The sequence below is a fragment of the Hypanus sabinus genome, chromosome 13, assembly GCF_030144855.1.
Source record: "Hypanus sabinus isolate sHypSab1 chromosome 13, sHypSab1.hap1, whole genome shotgun sequence".
Lineage (NCBI taxonomy): Eukaryota > Metazoa > Chordata > Chondrichthyes > Myliobatiformes > Dasyatidae > Hypanus > Hypanus sabinus.
Window position 1 is genome coordinate 84,507,139 of NC_082718.1, and position 19,958 is coordinate 84,527,096.

General features: G+C 43.1%; 1 protein-coding gene across 1 annotated transcript in view; it reads right to left on the minus strand.

Annotated features, from left to right (window-relative positions):
- scarf2 (scavenger receptor class F, member 2) overlaps window positions 1-19,958 on the minus strand; it is a 111,075-nt gene that overhangs the window by 79,424 nt on the left and 11,693 nt on the right. The window contains exon 4 of the mRNA XM_059988061.1: window positions 16,528-17,044. Coding sequence (XP_059844044.1) covers window positions 16,528-17,044 — 517 coding nt within the window. The remainder of the gene's footprint in view (window positions 1-16,527; window positions 17,045-19,958) is intronic.

Consider the following 19,958-nt stretch of genomic DNA (forward strand, 5'->3'; position numbering starts at 1 on the left):
AAACTTCCATCCTGCAGTCCTCACAGATCTTTAAGCCTTACAGAGCTCCATTCGATACAGTAAACAAGTTCGTCCCCTGAGTCTTTCCTCATAAAATAGAAGCCAAGGAAATAACTGTGGTTCCTTTATACCTTTTAACTTCTGCTCAACATGCACATCAGAAATTACTGAAGAAAACCAGTTACCTATGACAAATGCATGCTCCAGGATGCCAGCCTGGGAGATTAGCCAATGGGAATTGGAAATTTGATCATGCTGAAGCCTGACTTAACGTTTCTGTGCGGGGATTAAAATCAAACGCCATGTAAACAAGCATTCATTCTGGTGAACTGCCCTTTCATTGCTCTGAATGCTTTAGACAGGAATGAGGGGTGAGGCCAAGGGGCATTTCATAAACCTCACCGAAAACTTGGCCTCATTGCATTAATATTCTGCATGCCTTCCCACAAACTGCTGCTCCCTGCATGTTTTGATCAGATCTTCCTGTTGTCTAGACTGTTTTCCAGATTGTTTTACATTTTTCTCTGCCTTGTGCTGGGATCTGATTTGAAGAGTTCCACACGTTTTTGCTTTGAAGTGTTTGCAGGCGTGTCACATGTCTGGCCTCTGCCTGCTCCCAATCTTTCAGCCCCAGGAACACTGTCAAACTTTCCTACAAACTGCGCAAGATCATTTTAGTCTTGTACTTGCAAATGGTACCTACAATCTACTAAATTCTGCTGGAAAGGCAGGGCGTCAGTACCGAAGCCGAGGGTCATGCCGATTCTGCTCGCTGTTCTGGTATGTTCACTCCTCTTTCCGTGGCACTGAGGCTGTGAGATTGTTCCGGCTGCCACGTGCTTCACGTCTGCGAGCTTCAGAGATCTGCCCCGCAATATGGTGAACCGAGAACAAGGCTATGGGCCTACTCAGACTGCTCCAGGATTCGGGTCTATGACTTCAATTTAGTTTAGAATGCTGTGCTTCCTTTTTTGCTTTGCATGATTTGTGATTTTTTTCCCTCTTTCTCTGCGCATTGGGTGTTGGTCTTTTTTTTAAATTGGATTATTTTGTGTTTCTTTTTATGTGGCTGCCAGTAAGCTGACAAATGTCAAGGCTGTATAATTCACACGTACTTTGATAATAAATGTACTTTGAATTCTTAGAATCCAGTTTTACATGAGGCACTGTAGTTCACATCAGAAGAAGATAGTTTTGTTGCTTGTTTCTCAATTTCCCCACTCTTCTCCTGAATAATTCTACCCCGGTAATATTTTCCTTGGTGCCATCAGACCTCTACCACTATGGAGGTCATAACCATTGGGCTAAATCCTTAATTGTAACATCCACACAACTGCACTTTCTAGCCAGAGCCTGTGAGAATCATTAAACCAGAAGTCCTGTCTTGTATGTTCGTATGTTGGGGGTTCGGGGTTCGATGTTCTAGCTGCTATTTTCTGAATGGGCTATCTGTTAATTTTGTGCAGGGGATGGGTTGGGGTGTTTGGAGTTTGCGAGTTTTTGCTTCTTTTTTCTTTGTGTGTGTGTGTGTGTGTGTTTGTGTGAGGGTGGGGCTGATGTCTTTTCTTTCAATGACCCAAATACATTTTTCTGTATTTCCTGACAATCTGGGGAAGGGGAATCTCAGAGCTGTATTCTGCATACATCCTTTGCTAATAAAATGGATCTTTGAATGTTTATATTGCCTAACATTGCTCACCAGCAGAGAGCTCAGCTGTGTTCCAAATTGTCGTAATGGTTACGATTAAGTGAACAGGTATGCACTGAGTTTAAGATCTCATCTCTCCATTGCCTCCACCATGCTGATCTTCTTGTTTTAATTTTATTTGTGTCATTCATACACATCATATTGCAGAGACTCCTTGAACAGTAGCCACCACCAGCTATCCATTAAGGCAACAGTAAAGGTTTTTCTGTTTCATCATTATCTGCCATGTCATGTGACATAGGCAATCATGGTCTTATTTTAATGACCACGATTGTTCTTGACAAATGTTTCTTCCAAAGTGGTTTGCCATTGCCTTTTTCTGGGCAGTGTCTTTACAAGATGGGTGACCCCAGCCATTATCAATACCCTTCAGAGATTTCTGCTTGGTGTCAGTGGTCGCATAACCAGGACTTGTGATGTGCACCAGCTGCTCATACAACCATCCACCACCGGCTCCCGTGGCTTCACGTGACCCTGATCGGGGGGCTAAGCAGGTGCTACACCTTGCCCAAGAGTGACCTGCAGGCTAGCAGAGGGAAGGAGAACCTTATACCTCCTTTGGTAGAGATGTATCTCCACCCCGCCACACCAAAGGTTTGTACAATACTAAATTTCTCTTCCTTTCACCCTGTGGCTCAATGCCTTTATGCGCTGTTCCAGCTCTGACAGGTATCAGCGGCTCCTCTCCTGTTAGTACGTTATATGATCCTGTTCAACACCTCAGAGGGGATCTTTAACAATTGGCACACCTTGGGAAAATGACACTTTAACTGAGTGGTATGGTGAACATTTCAACACTGGAACATACTCATTGTTCACTGGTCCTTTGAATTATTCAGCTACTGTTTATGTTCATAATGCATTAAAATTCTTTTGAGTAGATATTCCACATGCAGTTTTAACATAAGGAAACGAAGCAGAACAAGGCCATTTAGCCCCGTGTTCATTCCCTCTTCATCAGCCAAATAATAGTTGATCCTTTTCCAACGGTGACCACGTACACTTCACAACAAAGATTTTGCTTCCTGGATACTTTTGAGTTTATCTTATGGATTTTGGTCTGCTGATCATGAAAATCATCTTGAAATTTCCCTATCCCACACCATTTTTTTTTCAAATTACCTATGCTTGTTATTGTAATTCATATTTCAAGTAAAAATAGCTGACCCTAACCCTAACTGATGCCAAGATTAAGGAAGGCAACTTTATTGGTCTGCAAATCAAATAGGTTATCAATGACAGGTGATTCAAAGAACTTCGAATGGAACTGGAGAAAATCGCATGGAAGGCATTCAAGGATGTTGTCGAACATTTTCTTGCCATCTGCAGAGCACCGAACTATGTGCAGCAGGTTGACAACATGCTTCAAGCATTCAAAACCATGAAGTGCAACATGTCACTAAGGAACAGTGACAAACATGGTGAAAAGTTTCACCAGGACATTGCGGGCATGGAGAAATCGTATCAGGGGAACTGGAATCCATCAATGCTGGCTGATTATTGTCAGACACTTAAGCCAGAACCTCCCTCAGACAGTAACAAATGAAAATCACCAACAAAACATTTTAGCTTAGTTGAACTATTGCAAAGTGCCAGCACCTTTATGCAATTAAATGCATTATATTCAATAAAAGTTCATTTCTTGTTTCTCCAAATTCCTATGCGATACAACTAGTCTGAAATTATATTTGTGTTCAGCTTCAAGCGGACTTTCATAAACAAAAAAAAATTCTGATAAACCAACCCTCTCGAAAAAAATTGTTGTGCTGTAGTACTGATTGATGCCTTTACTATCTTAATAGTATTTACTGTTAGTTTTCATTATTACCAGGTGTACTGTTCATTCTGAGGTTCATGGAAACAAGGAATTTCATTGTACTCTGATGAATATGACGTTAATGTAATCTAATCTCAAATTCACATTCAATTGTCATTCAAGCATTCACGAATACAGCCAAATGAAACAGCGTTACTCCGGACCTAAGGTGCAAAGCACAATACCAACAGTCACACTCAGCACAAGGTGCATATAAGGTAACAAACTCATATAAGATAGCAGGAAAATGCAGTCAGACGAACAAAAAGCTACGTAGTCCAAGACACTGAGTCCGTGAATGTTACAGCATACTGCAGTTGAACACAAGATGGCTGTCTTCTGCTGCGCGAACACTGGGGGCAGAATTAACTCCAGCATGGATGCCACGCCACGCTGCCTCGGATGCCCCTCTCCCGGGTGGATATAAAAATGTGACACCACAGCTTGTGGCCTAGTCCTTGCTACAATCGAGGTCACGTAGACACCCCCCCCCCCACCCCGCCACCTACCAATACATCAGTGAATCTGACTTACAGCATTCCACATTAACAATACCCCAAAGAATCTAATCAGCACAAGGAAAGCGACTGTGGCAGTGGCTTACTTCGCCCACCAGCTTATCCAACATCTCTCTGGTGCAGGCAGCTGCAAAATCCACACCAAGAACAGCTCCTTCAGTTTCTTCAACAATGAGCAACTCACCGGCTAACCCTGTTCAAGCAGTTGCAATTCAATGTGCCACCATCTTAGACAATAGACAATAGGTGCAGAAGTAGACCATTCGGCCCCTCGAGTCTGCACCGCCATTCTGAGATCATGGCTGATCATTCACTATCAATACCCAGTCCCTGTCTTGTCCCCATATCCCTTGATTCCCCTATCCATCAGATATCAGATATCTTACCAGAACTCCATCTAATCTAAAGACTGAAAATCTACCTCTAACGGGACATGACTTAATTCTGGTTCAAAGAGAAAGAGCAAACATGCAGAGCAAGGGGAACTGTGCAAACTCCACACAAACAGTATCAGAGGTCAGGACTGAGCTCAGCGCACCAGTGGCATATCTAAGGTATGGCAGGTATGGTACGTGCCCTGGGTGCCACTTGAAGCAGGGCGCAACTGAGCAGTTTCTATTAAAGCCAGACAAGCCATCCTCGGACAGTGAAAAAAGAGTTTTCTTCAGATGTATGATCTGTCTTTGATTATCATTGGTGAGAAGCATTAGGATGGCCTTATTTCAGAATATTGTGTAAGAAGACCATGAAACGTTTCTTCATGAAGAAAAAGGAAAGTTGAGCTAAAGGACAGAAGAGATGAAAGTTGGAGGAGGAGGAAGCCAAGAAGTCGGGCAAGTTCTTCATGCCCTTCTTTGAAAAGCCCAGAACAAGTAGTTCAGCACGTTCCACTGAGTTGCCTGCACCTGCTACAAGTTTGTTAGAATCCGAAAGTGGATCAAGTACAAATGCGTCACAAGCCGAGGAGGAAGTCAAGTTAGATAAATCTGAGTATGATGAGGTTAAGAGTGAGGCTGCCACAGAGAACGTGGACATGACAGGAGGGGAAGGTGATGGTGGTGGTGGTGGTGATGTCGAGTTTATTGACGAGATTTTACCTGACAACACTGAACCTAGTGAACTGGATGGTGTCAAAGAGCCTCGAACTGTCATATCAGAAGTGATTGAACAGCATGACATTGGACTTCTGAACTTCGACAAGAATACTGGAAAAGCAATTCTGTCTGATGCATTGAGAACAGAAATAATAAAGCTGGGTTCAAAGAATTTCCAGAACAGTGAGGGACGTTTCCTACCAACAAAAAACAGTCAACGAACAAACCTTGGTTCAAGAGGAAATTGTCAAATGGTTGTGGTGAGGAAGTGAAAGTCTAAAAAATCAAAAATGTAATCAGTAATCTAATCTCAGTCACAGATTAAGAAGGAAAAGCAGAAATGGTGTGATATCTTGATGAGAATCCTTCACTGCATAAAACTCCTTGTGACTCAGAACCTGGCTTTGCATGAACACAGGAAGTCACTTCAGCTAGACCAGGGGTCGACAATCATTACCACTGAAAGAGCCATATGGGCCCATTTCCCACAGAAAAGAAAACACTGGGAGCCACAAAACCCGTTTGACATTTAAAATGAAATAACACTGCATACAACGTTTTTTTTGCCTTTATGCTATGTATAAACAAACTATAATGTGTTACATTTATGAAATTGATGAACTCCTGCAGAGAAAACGAAATTACATTTCTGCATGCAACAAAAACATTTTGAACTCCGAAAAAAAGACGTTGGGTTGAAGGTTACTCCATAGTTAGCCTACCTTCGATCTAAAAATTAAAAGAAATCGCGCACTGGCGGGTGTCAGGGATTGGCAGTGGTGACGTATATTAATAGCGATAAAAAACACGTTGTGGTGGTGTGCTAAGATAACGACACTGCAGTCAAGGATAACTTTATTCGAACTAAACAGCCTTGCTTTAAAGCCTCCCTCAACCCGCCCCCCGTGGGCGCTGATGCTCCAAAAGACACGTACTCACAAACCCCCGTAGGCTATCTCCCTTAGCCGGAACGGTGGCTAATTGTGAGCCGGTTCGGATGTGCCAGGAAATGGTGTCGCCACAATGTTTTATTTAGATTGTACAAGATCACCATAATCTTCAAATTTTGAATTACATTTCAAAAACTAACAAACCACAGTAAGCCGCAGCACAGAGATGAAACAGTCGGATGCGGCTCCGGAGCCGCGGGTTGCCGACCCCTGGCATAGGGGATGACTCCAATGTGGGAAATTTCCTTGGACCTCATTTGGAAAGTCATCCTGGATCCATGTCTTATCTTTCACCGGGTGTCCAGAACAAATTCATCCACATGATGGCATCCACTGTTCACCAGAGTTTACTGAGAAGCATTCTTAAAGCCAAGTACTATGGTCTCATGTTCGACTCGACTCCTGATCAGACACACCGTGAGCAGATGTCAGAAGTAGTGACGTATGTAAAAGTTGATTTTGAGAGGAAAACAGTCCGTGTTAGAGAGTCCTTCCTTGGTTTTATCCAGATAAACCAGAAGGATGCTGAGAGCTTGGTTGAAGACATCTTGAAACAATTAGAGAAGGATGAAATGGAGCTACAAGATTGTCAGTCACAGTGCTATGACAATGCTGCTGTGATGGCTGGACACAGAAGTGGTGTTCATCAAAGAATAAGTGAGAAAACCAACCTGGCAGTGTTTGTGAATTGTGACAATCACTCACTCAACTTGGTGGGTGTATATGCAGCCAAGCAGGCTACAATGATGGTCACATTTTTGGAACCATCAAAGCTCTCTACCTGTTCTCTCATTCAACACAGTGCTGGGAAAAACTCAAAAATGCTGTGCCTGTGGTTGTTAAGTTGGAGTTCAAAACCAGGTGGATTGCTAGGACAGAAGCAGTGAAGCCCGTCAACAAGTAACTTGAGGAGATACTTCAAGTTCTCCAGGACAGGATAGACAATGAAACCAAGACCAGTGAAACAAGAAGTGACACAAGCCAGCTGTACAACCACATGTTGCGTTATGATTTTCTGATTTTGCTTGGATTTTGGAACAAAGTACTCATTCGTATTGATCGTATTCAAAAGAGGCTGCAGGCTCCTAGCATGAACTTCCACGATGCTGCCCTGGATTTGAAAGCCCTCTATCATTTTTATGATGAAAGAAAAGTGTTGATCAGTGAGTCCCTTGAAGAAGGAGTAAGTCTCTGTCCAGAATGGAATACTGAAGTTGAAAGACGTTAGAGACAAAAGAAACGAATGGCTGCTGAGAACTCAACAGATGCTGGGTTAACAGCTAAAGATGAAATGGAAAGAGTCATGAAGGGAACACTCAACCATCTTCACAGAGAAATGGATGAAAGGCTCGCTCATTTGCATGACACTGACGCTAAGTTTGGGTTCCTTCTCGAAGTCGAGGGACTGTGTTACAGCGCCAACAGTAACGACCTAAAGAGTGAAGTGTGAAAATTTGGGTGAATTGTACAGCTCTGATGTTGACGGACAGCAGCTATATGAAGAAATTTTGGATTGCAGAATGTTACTATCAAGGCGGATCAACATGAAAATATCGAGACCTGAAGAGTTTCTCGAACTTAACATTCAGTATGGAGATAAGAGCGTCTTCCCCAATCTTCGTATTGCTATTCAGATAATGCTAACCATGGCAGTTTCCATCGCCATCTGTGAGAGATCATTCAGCAAGTTAAAACTAATACTTTTGTATTTGAGAGCATCCATGGGTCAAGGCAGACTCTGTGATCTTGCTCTGCTGAGTGTAGAAAGAGAAGAAACTGAAAAACTGACTTTGATCACATCATAGACGAATTTGCATCAGCGAAAGCAAGGAAGGTGCAGTTATAATTTTTATGTAGTGCCATAATTTGTTAAGTAAAAGATTATCCAGCTTGATTTGTATCCTTGAGCTGATATTACGGTAAAGTTATCTAAAAGATGGGTGTCAGATGTTTGGACAGCAGCACAAATTCAGTGCTTGCCATAGGTGCTATTTTCCATAGATACGCCCCTGCAGGGCACTGAAACTGTGTGGCAGCAGATCTACTAGCTACATCACTGTTTTGTTGTAGCAAGTCCATCTTCTGCAAAATAGTTTCATAAATTTTTAAGATTATTTTACATTCATTGAAACTAGAAAATCTATACAACCCTAAAAATACAATGCCATTCTGGTCACTGAAGCCACATTCTGCCTGCTGAAGTTATTCTGCCCAGTGTACACAGCTCCATCCTTCAGCTCATTCCCTGTAAAGTTGTAAAATTAGTCAGCTCCATCATCGGTATTAGCCTCTGTAGCATCCAGGACGTCTTCAAGGAGCGGTGCCTCAGAAAGGCAGTGTCCATCATTAAGGACCCCCACCACTCTTCTCATTGCTCCCATCAGGGAGGAGGTACAGAAGCCTGAAGGCACACACTCAATGTTTAAGAACAACTTTTTCCCTTCTGCCACCAGATTTCTGAACGGACATTGAACCCACGAACACTACCTCACTATTTTCTTCAGGTTTTGCACTATTTAATATGCATATTTACAGTATATTTACTGTAATTCTGGTTTTTTTTACATTTATCATGTATTGCAATGTACTACTGCTGCAAAGTTAACAAATATCATGACATATGCCAATGATATTAAACCTGCTTCTGATCCTGTATCCTAGTAATATTTTTTCTTTCAAATAACTATAGAACACACTTCTTTGAAAGCAATGATTGAATCTGTTATCATCATCTTGAGTTAGCGAATCCTATATCCCAACTGCTTACTGCCTGAATTTTTCCATCATCGAAAACAGATTATTTTTTTTGCCCATGTTATTTAGACCAGGGGTTCCCAACTTGGGGTCAACAGATGCCTTGTTTAATGGTATTTGTCCATGGTATAAAGAAAGTTGTGAACACCTGATTCAGACCCCCATGATTGTAAAAATCTCATTTCTGAAACTTATCTGCTGTGAAGTAGACAATCTGAGATTCGACAACAGAAATAACTGAAGTCACCTCGTCCTGGAATCGATTTAATAAATCATTTCTATGCTGTTATAAACTTTCTCCAACATGGTGTCCTGTTACCCTGGTTCTGGCTATAGCTTCAGATTTAGATTCAGATTTAGTTAACACATGTACATTGAAACATGCAGTAAAATGTGTTCTATTGAAAGGTCTTGGCCGAAATGTCGACTGCTTATTCATTTCCTGACCTGCGGAGCTCCCCCAGCATCTTGTATGTGTTATTCTAGTGGAACGTGCCATTTTTTATTAACAGCCAATACACTCAAGGATGCACTGAGGTCTAGCCTGCAAGTGTCACCATACATTTTGGTGGCATTCTCACTATGCTCGACAGAACGCAGATCATACAGAGCAGAATGTAACATACCAAGCGACAAAGCAATGGCAACAAAATAAGCCTTGTTCCTCAATACATCATCTACGCACCCACCCATGAACATACACTGCTTCTAACCCTGTCTTCAGCTCCAGCCTCCAGTGGACTCACTGATCATACAGTATGGGTCTTTGACTTCCGCATGACATTCGGGCACCTTTGGTGTCGACGCAGCCCTCACCGCTGATGATAAATGAAGCACTCTAGCCGAGGACTCAAACTCTGGATTCAGCGATGAAGGGATCTGAACACCTGTCCTCGAACTCCACTCTCGTCACTTTGCGTACCTAGAGGGGCACCGTCGCTCGTGCCTCCAGCCCCCAAGAAGCTCTGATCCCAGAACATCCAACTACGTCTACATCGCTTGTGTACGTACAATAAATACCTGTATATAGACTTGCATTTCAAATGGGGGTTGAAAGAATCTTTTTGGTTTTGTATGCAATGCTACTAATCCAAGATACAATAAGCTTGTCTTTGTTACTTATTCAACCTTTTAAAAATATTTGCATGTGTTATTATGATATATCGGGTAGCCCACAAACAGACTTCAGAATTCGTATCTTAATAGTACACCAATTCAACAATGAAACACTCACTGTAAACCAGACTCATATTCTAGGAAACTACTTATAACCTCACTAGAAATCCCAAAAGAATCTGCAAACATATTTACAACAAGGCTCCTCATGGTGCCCAAGTGTGATTCTTATATCGAAGAGCTAATGAGGCCTCTGAGCTCCACCACACCAATAAACCTACAAAAAAATGGTTCTAAGTGAAAGTGAATTATGTTCCATCACTGTGAACCACAACCAGGAATTGACATTATTATGTATACATCACCCCAAGAAATCGAGTTCCTTTTACTGAATCCTCTTGCATTTATTTGAAGTTAGTGCAGAGGGAAACAATAATGGTATTCCCCTGCCTAGGTAGCCAAAGGTATGGAAATCAAAAAAGTACAGATTTTGGAAATCTTAAATAAAAAAAGAAGAAAATACTGGAAATACTTAATAGGTCAGGTTGGATCTGTGGGAAAGAGAAACGATCCAAGGGCCTTTATCAGAACTGAACATTGCATATTTTCTCAGTTGAAGCACAGGGGATTGTAGATGCTGTAATCTGGAGCAAGAAAGGCAGTTTATCTTTTTTTAGGTACTTGAGTATGTGTATACCTTACATCTGACTTCAAGGAAGAAAGTCAGGTGGGTAATTCTCTCCATTAAATTTCCTTTCATAGGCTCTTTCCAAGCATTCATTTTAGTGTCAATTGTGCCTGATTCTGCAGTGCTGTGCCACTAGGCCAGATGTTTAAGGGTTGCAGTCTCAGTCTAGTGACCAGCAAGAATATAAGAGTTGCAAGGGGGTCATCTCAACCCCTCAAATATGCCCCACCATTCACCCATGACTGACATACAGTACCTTTTCTCTGCTAGATCTCCATAGCACCCAACATTCTAATTTTTCAAAAATCTAGATCCCTCCGCTCTAAATACTTCTGATGTGCTCAGCTTAGTGCCAAGCAAGTAATCCATGCTGGTACTCACAATGAAGCATTATGCTGTTGTTATTCCTCTCCCTGTCTTGTGGCACATCAGGTAGCAACCTTGCTGTTTCTTTAGCATTTTGTTGCTTCTGCTAGTTTGATGCTTAACCCTGCACGGATGGAAACCTGCAAGGAGCCAGCCAGATTCGGACCTGGGACCACTTGCCTCAAGGTCCAGTGCTGATGCCACTACGCCACCAGCCGACAATGAAGCACTATGGGAATGTTTATTTAATAGAAGGTGGTGTCCTTCAGCTGAGCCTTTAAACAGTAGACCTGTTCCCCTGTTTGGAACAGTCACAGACCTCCTAGAACTAAATTCAGCAAAATCAAGGGACGTTCAACCCAATATTTATCCCTCAACCAGTATCACTGAACTGGACTAACTGGTCAATATTTAGTTACAGTTATTATATCACCTCACAACTTGTTTTCTAAAGTGACCACAAACAAAGCTGTTGCAATTTTTAAAGACTTTTATATCACTTCAGGTCCCCAAACAGTCCTTCCAGGTAACACCTCACCTGCGAATCTGCTGGATTGGCTATTGTGTCCGGCGCTTCTAATACAGCCTCCTCTACATTGGTGAGACCCGTCATGAAGTGGGGTACTGCTCCGCAGAGCACCCCCACTTTATCTGCCAAAAGCAGAGCTTCCTGGTGGCCAAGCCTGTTAATTTCCATTCCCACTCTGACACGTTGGTCCACAGCCTCCTCTGATGCCACGGAGAGGCCACCCTCAGGGAGGAGGAGCAATGCCTTATGTTCTGTCTGGGTGCCCTCCAACCCGCTGGCATGAATATTGATTTCTCCCTCCAATCTAAAAAAATTTCTTCCCCCTTCCTACTTCTCCTATCTCGATTCTGGCCTTTGATCCCCTCTCACCTTCTTATCACTTCTCTGCTGGGTCTGTTCCTCTTTCCCTTTCTCCCATGGTTCACTCTTCTCTTCAATCAGATTCCTTCCTCTCCAAGCCTTTACCTCCCCTACCCACATGGCTTCACCTATCACATTCTGGCTATCCTCCTTCCCCGTCCACCTCCCCTTTTTATTCTGATGTCTTTCCTCCTTCATTTGCAGTCCTAAAGAAAGATCGCGGCACAAAACATCGACCGTTTTTTAATTTTCATAGATGCTGACTGACCTGCTGAATTCCTCCAGCATTTTGTGTGTGTTGCTTTGGGCTTCCAGCAGCTGCAGGATTTCTCGTGTTAGTGATATTCCAATATGCTTTTGGCTAATGAATCATTCTGGGATATCCCGATTCCCTGAGGATACTATATCAATTCAAGTCTTTCTGTCCATTTTCTTCGTACTTTCCAGCATCATGAAAGGAAGATTTACAACTTCAGCTCCAGCATTGGAATGTTCCCACAGTGGCTTCACATCAACACTTGGAGGCTGGTTACAAGGCCTATCTCACTCAATTCATTCCTGCATCATGTTCATCCACCACTTTATGCCCCAGTTCCTTGATGAAACTGCTTTGCACTGATGCCACGATTGCGGTGAATTTATCTGTCAGACAGGACACACACAATTCTGCAAATTGTACACTGGACAGCATCAGCGGAGAGAGAAGCAGAGCCAATGTTTCAGGCTTCTGTCAAATGCAGCTTGACCTGCTGTGTAACTCCAGCAATTATTATTTCATTGACTTCAGATTTCTAGTAGAAACATAGAAATTATAGAACATAGAACAGTACCACAGAGCACAGGCAGCCTTGGCCCACGCTATTGAGCTGACCTTTTAACCTACTCCGAGACCAATTTACCTCTTCTCTCCAAAGTAGCCCACCACTATTTTGCACACCCTCATTTGGCACATAATCAACTTTTGACATGGAATATTTAGTCCAAATTTAAGCTCAGTCTATATTATAAGGGGACCCTGATTTAAATGATGGAAGACTATGTCTATAAAAAACGAAGAACCATTTGACTGTGGAGAGGCGATCCTGGTGTGGCAATGTAGGTTGCAACCAGAGAAATGATCTAATGAACAGCTGTGTGCTGTGGAAAGGGAACTGATCCGGATGCATGAGGCAGGAAAAACTGTTGGTCATTACTCAATCATGTCTGTCTTTCAACTTTATGAATCGCGTTATGTAATCAGTGACTTCTATCACCATTACAAACACTTTTAAAATAACTCAATGATTTAGTTTAATGACTTTACTTCTATCTAGTTTTGGTCTTCATAAATCAAAATACTGAGTACAGGAAATGGGATGTTATGCTTACATGGTATAATATATTTGTGATGACTAATTTGGAGTATTGTGTGCAATTTTGATGTCCTACCTACAGAAAATACGTAAACAAGGTTGAAAGAGTGCAGAGAAAATTTACAAGGATGTTGCCAGAACTGGAGGACTTGAGTAATTAGGAAAGATTTAGGACTTCATTCTTTGGAATTTATAAGATTGAGGGTAGATTTTATAGAGGCATACAAATTATCTGAGGTATAAATAGAGTAGGTTTTTTCCCACTAGGGTTGGGTTGGACAACAACTAGAGGTCATGGGTTAAGGATGAAAGGTGAAAAGTTTCAGGGGAACATGAGGGGAAACTTCTTCACTCAGAGGGTAGTGAGAGTGTGGAACAAGTTGCCAGCATAAGTGGTGCATGTGAACTGGATTTCAACGTTTAACAGAAGTTTGGACAGATACATGGGTGGGTGGGATATGCAGGACTGTGGTCCAGATGCAGGTCAATGGGACCAGCCAATTTAAATGGAATGGCACAGACTAGATGGGCCAAAGGACCTGTTTCTGTGACTCTATGACTCTATCCCAGCTAAATTCCCTCTGTACCTCATCCCATATCCTGTTAAATGCAGTCAATCAGAAGCCTGATCTGGGGTGAAACAAACTTTCAGCCCCAATGAAGGAAGACGGTATAAGCTCAAGCAAATGGAAAGGCAAAAAGCTGTAGACAGAAGCTGGAGGCAACTGTAAAGAAACACAATTAACAGTTCAGGTTCTAACAAAAGGTTGTCAATCTGAAATGTAAACTCTATTCCTCACTCCATAGACGCTGCCTGGCCTGGCCTGCTTAAGACTTCCTGCATTTCCTGATATAATTTGTCCTTCTTTGACCTCAGACATTCCCATAGCCATTCATCAGCTGGATGGGCGATCTATGCAGGTTCTCCCATTGTGGTATTAAAGGAATACTATTCTTACAGATGGGGTGGGGGAGTGGGCAAGATGGTGATACGTCTCCACGTCTCCGCCAAAGGAGGTACAAGGCACTCCTTCCCTCCACTTGCCAAAATGTCACCCTTGGCAAGGTGTAGCACCTGCTTAGCCCCCAATCAGAGTCATGTGAATCCACGGGAGCGGGTGGTGGATGGTCATATGAGCAGCTGGTGAATATCACCAGTCTTGGTTTTGCAACGACTGACACCTAGCAGAAAATCTCTGAAGAGTATTGATAATGACTGGGGTCACCCGTCTTGTAAAGACACTGCCCAGAAGAAGGCAATGGCAAACTACTTCTGTAGAATAATTTGGCAAGAGCAATCATAGTCAAGGACAGATGGAAGATCATGATTGCCCATGTCATATGACATGGCACATAGTGATGCTGATGCTTATGGAGGTGCTGTCTTCCTTCAGCTTCATAGCAGAGAATTCTCAAAGGATAGAGAGGCACTATATCTTGTTCAGCTTTTATTCCCTTCAAATTCCAGCCCCATTAGACAATACTTTTATCTTAATTGGCAAGTGTATATCTTGGCATAGTCAGCAATTGAAACACTTCTCTCACAGTGGACGGATTTGTCTGGAGGAGAGGAGTTGCAGGTCAGCCTAACTGCTGGCCATTGAGTTTTGTCCGTTCATTGTCATCAGAACATGCCTTGCCATATGACATGGGCAACCATGGTCTTCAATCGGAGAAGTTCTAATAAGTTTTTTAGTACTTTTGCCTGCCCATCCCTTGATGTAACTCATGAGTGTCATGTGCTGTCACTGTCCATTACTGAGTTCAAACACACAATCTGAGTGTGAACAACCATGTTATTCAGACCACATCAAATTGACAGCCTAAAATATGTTTCCTCTAATGCTATTCTTAGCACACAGGATCTGTACAGGGAAAAAAAGAAGTATACATGCAAGCTAATTAACCCCTTATCTTCCAAGGGTGCTGTGCCTGCGAAGTGGGTCTCATTGGTTTAACTTGGTACTAAAACAATGCTTGTGATTATTGGAGACTTGAACTAACTTGTTACTCCACTACCTAGACTGGAACTGAGTTGACATCATTAAACATTCTTCCACCAAAATCACTGGGACCCTAGGCTCATCTGAACCAGCCACCCAGACTCCTCCAGTGGGCTGAGTCGGTGCATCTAACAGCGAGTGACTCATCTATCTTGTGGAGCTTTTAAAACATTTGCAAAGCCCAAGCCTGGAGCATATTAACAGCTCTCCACTGGTTGGGCTGAGCACAGCTCCAACAAAGGCCAAGAAGATCGACAATGTGCCAAACAAGGATTGTCCCGGCAGTTACATTAGCTGTCATTCTCTGCATCAGTGGTAGTGCATGGCTGCTGTGGCACAGTAGCATAGTGGTTAGCACAATACTTTACAGTACCAGCGACCCCGGTTCAAAATTCCCTCCACTGCCTGCAAGGAGTTTTTAAGTTCTCCCCGTCACTGTGTGGGTTTCCTCTGGGTGCTCCAGTTTCCTCCCACAGTCCAAGATGTGAGAGGATTAAATTGGGGGTTGCTGGGTGGCGTGGCTCAAAGGGCCTGAAGGTCCTTCTCTGCACTGTATCTCAATAAATAAAGAAAATAAACTGCCAACAAGAGATATTCGGTAAAGCTTCATCACGAGCACCTTCTAAAGCTGCAACCTCTGTATCTGGAAACAGAGGGGTATAGGTACGCTGCCTCCAGTTATTTCCTGTTCAAGTCTCACTGTTTCCTGAACTGGAAGTATACTGCCATTCTTTCCTCCTTGTTAGATTTGAATCTGAGCACTCCCCACCCAAAAGCATTATGGGAGTACTTCCCTCGCAAGACTGCAACCACTTAAGAAGCCAGCTGAAAGGGAATTATGTTTGGAAGTTAAAGGCTGGACTTGCCAGTGATGCTCACATGAAATGAACACATTAAGTTGGCAACATGAGGTGATATCATTCAGCTAGGCTTATTGATGGAGCCTCGAGCTTTGGTCTATCGGCGGACATGGGATTCTTCTCCATCTGCTCCACAGGCCCTGTGAGCTCCATCTCATCAAGAACCTCATTACTCAAGTTTCAATAGGTACACTTAATGTCAACGAAATGCATGCACCTTTATCTTTAGATCATGCCAAACTAAGATTAACTTTGGTCTGCTTACATAATGGGTAGAGCATGTGCACTCAAAATATGATGAAACCAACTTTGCTATCCTTGATCGAAGGACATAAGGGTAATAGTTCACCACTTCTACCAAGCACCCAGATGACCAAAGCAACAGAATCCACAGTGAGATCAGTAAAGCATACCTCCTTCTGCAGCCGTGCCCGAAAGATCCGGCCGGACAGGGTTCTGTGCAGTATTTCCCTCTGTATCCAGGATAGCAGGCACATGACCCATTGATAGTGTTGCATTTCCCATGAATGCACTGGCAGCGTTCACACCTTGGCCCCCAGAACTTATCCTTGCACTGGCACCTGCCCTGCATCTGGTCACAGGGCGAGTTGTTGCAGGCACACTGGTTACGGCAGCTGCGCCCCCACCAGCCCGGCTGGCAGATGCACTTGCCCGTCCTTGGGTCGCACTGGGAGTTGGGGCTGCAGTAGCAAATGTTAGAGCAGGTGGTGCCCCACCGGTGGGGTTCACACCTGCACTTCCCCGTGTCCTGGTCGCACTTCCCGTTGTGGCACAGGCAGAGCTTGTTGCAGGTCGGCCCCCAGCGGTTAGGGTTGCAGGTGCATTTACCTGTTGAGTCGGCGCAGCGCCCATTTGGGTGACACAGGCACATCTCCCTGCAGTCTGGGCCCCAGAACCGTTCAGGACACTCTGAAAGTGCAAAGGACAGTGGTTTAATCAGTACTGGGAGAAAGGCATCCCACCTGTGATCTGTGTTGTACAGGTGTGTTCTGAGCATAGTTATAACTCCAAATATTGTGAGCAGTTTTGGGCCCCTTATCTTAGAATGGAGGTGCTGAAACTGAAGGGGGTTGAAAGGAGGTTTGCGAAGATGATTCCAGGTTTGAATGGCTTGTCATATGAAGAGCTTTTGATGACTCTGAGCCTGTACTCACTAGAATTCAGAAGAATGAGGGGTGACCTCATTGAAACCTATCAATGTGCAAAGGATCTTTCCTATGCTGGGAGAGCCTAAGACCGCAGGACCCAGCCTCAGAAGAGAGGGGTGTCCTTTTAGAATGATAGGAAGGAATTTCTTTAGCCAGAAAATGATGAATGTGGAATTCTTTGCCTCAGGCAGCTGTTGAGGCCAAATCTTTATGTATATTTAAGGCAGAGGTTGATAGATTCTTGATTGGTCAGGGCATAAGGGGATACAGAGAAAAGGTGGGAAATTGGGGCTGAGAGGAAAATTTCATTGGCCATGATGAAGTAGTGGAGCAGACTTGATGGGTCAAAATGGCTGAATTCTGCTCTTATATCTTATGGTCTTCAAACTAAATTTGTTATCAAAGTATATCCATGTCACCATATACTACCCTGAGATTCATTTCTTTGCAGGGATTCATAGTAGAACAAAGGGCTGGAGAGCATATCAAAGTGGCAGGGTCCAGTTCCAAGAGCAAGAGATGACATGAGGTTTGGATGATTGAAATGGTCAGGGTGTCGGGGCCAGAGACAAGGGGCGAGCTGGCTCAGCTCACTGCTCCATGAGGTTTACTTATCTCTGTGCTGAATTGAGGCTGCGACCTACAGCTAATGGTTGTCTTGATTGGCTGCAGTGAAGCCTGGCTCATGAACTCCCGTTCTGAATGTCTCCCACCCCCACCAATGACCCCTTCTCCTGTCTTCAACCCTCCTCCTCTTCATGGACACCCCGCTCTGGTCTTCTGCCCGCTCTGGATCTCTGGATCTCAAACAATCTTCTATTGTTTGCATGATTTTTTTTCTCAACTCACTGGGTGTTTGATGGTCTTCTTTTGTTTTAATGAGTTCTATAGGGGTTTCTTTGTTTTGGGGCTGCCCGTAAGGAGATGCACCTCAGGGTTATATAACATATACATACATCGATAATAAACATACTTTGAATTTTGAACTCTGAAATACAATAGAATAAATTTAAAACTACACACTGACAAACAACCAATGTGCAAAAGAAGACAAACTGTGCAAATAAAAAACAAGTAAATATATAATTCTCAGAACTTTATTGTAGAGTCCTTCAAAGTGAGTACAATAGACAATAGACAATAGGTGCAGAAGTAGACCATTCGGCCCCTCGAGTCTGCACCGCCATTCTGAGATCATGGCTGATCATTCACTATCAATACCCAGTCCCTGCCTTGTCCCCATATTCCTTGATTCCCCTATCCATCAGATATCTATCCAGCTCCTTCTTGAAAGCATCCAGAGAATTGGCCTCCACCGTCTTCCGAGGCAGTGCATTCCACACCTCCACAACTCTCTGGGAGAAGAAGCTCTTCCTCAACTCTGTTTTAAATAACTGACCTCTTATTCTCAATCCATGCCCTCTGGTACTGGACTCTCCCAACATCTGGAACATATTTCCTGCCTCAATCCTATCAAATCCTTTAATTATCTTAAACGTTTCAATCAGATCCCCTCTCAATCTCCTCAATTCCAGCTTGTACAAGCCCAATCTCTCCAATCTCTCTGCGTAAGACAGCCCTGCCATCCCAGGAATCAACCTAGTGAATCTACGCTGCACTTCCTCAATTGCCAGAATGTCCTTCCTTAAACCTGGAGACCAAAACTGTACACAATATTCCAGGTGTGGTCTCACCAGGGCCCTGTACAAATGCAAAAGAACATCCTTGCTCTTGTATTCAATTCCCCTTGGAACAAAGGCCAACATTCCATTTGCCCTCTTCACTGCCTGTTGCACTTGCTCATTCACCTTCATTGACTGGTGAACTAGGACTCCTAGATCTCTTTGCATTTCTCCCTTACCTAACTCGACACTGTTCAGACAATACTCTGCCCTCTTGTTCCTGCTTCCAAAGTGGATAACTTCACATTTATTCACATTGAATGACATCTGCCAAGTATCTGCCCACTCACTCAGCCTGTATTCTCCTAACGTCCTCTTTGCATGGCACACTGCCACGTACATGGGTTGTGGAATCAGCTAAGTGTTGATCTGACTGATGGTATCCTTGTTCTACTTGCACTTCCATTCTAATACTTAATATACCAACATAGGAAAGTGATCTCAACATTTACAATACTCCTGTTATAATCTTCAATTGCTCTTTGTGTACCTCTGATGCTTTTATCACTATTATTTAAATATTAGGTCATCTCAAATATTTATCGCTCTTCAGTAAAGAAATATAGTAGCCCACAACCATCAGGCTGCTGAACAAAAGAGGATAACTACACTCACTTGCCCATACATTGAGATGTGCCCATAACCTGGAGAAAAAGAATTGAAGAAGACTGTGAGATCCTAGATGCTTCAGAAGTCAGATCAAATGTTATTCAAGAGTCAAGATGAGATGCCCTTGCAAAGTTCAGAGGTAATTGATACTCTAACAATTCTAGCACAAGTAACCCCGGCACACTGCAAAGCCTCAGGACTCACACCACCAGATTCAGGAACAGTTACTACCCCACCAACCATCAGGCTTTTGAACAAAACAGGATACCCACACCTATTTGCTCATCCATTGAAATGTTCCCACAGCCAATGATTTCACTTTAAGGAGTCTTTATCTCATTATCTCATGTTCTCATTTTATTGCTATTTATTTATATTTACTTC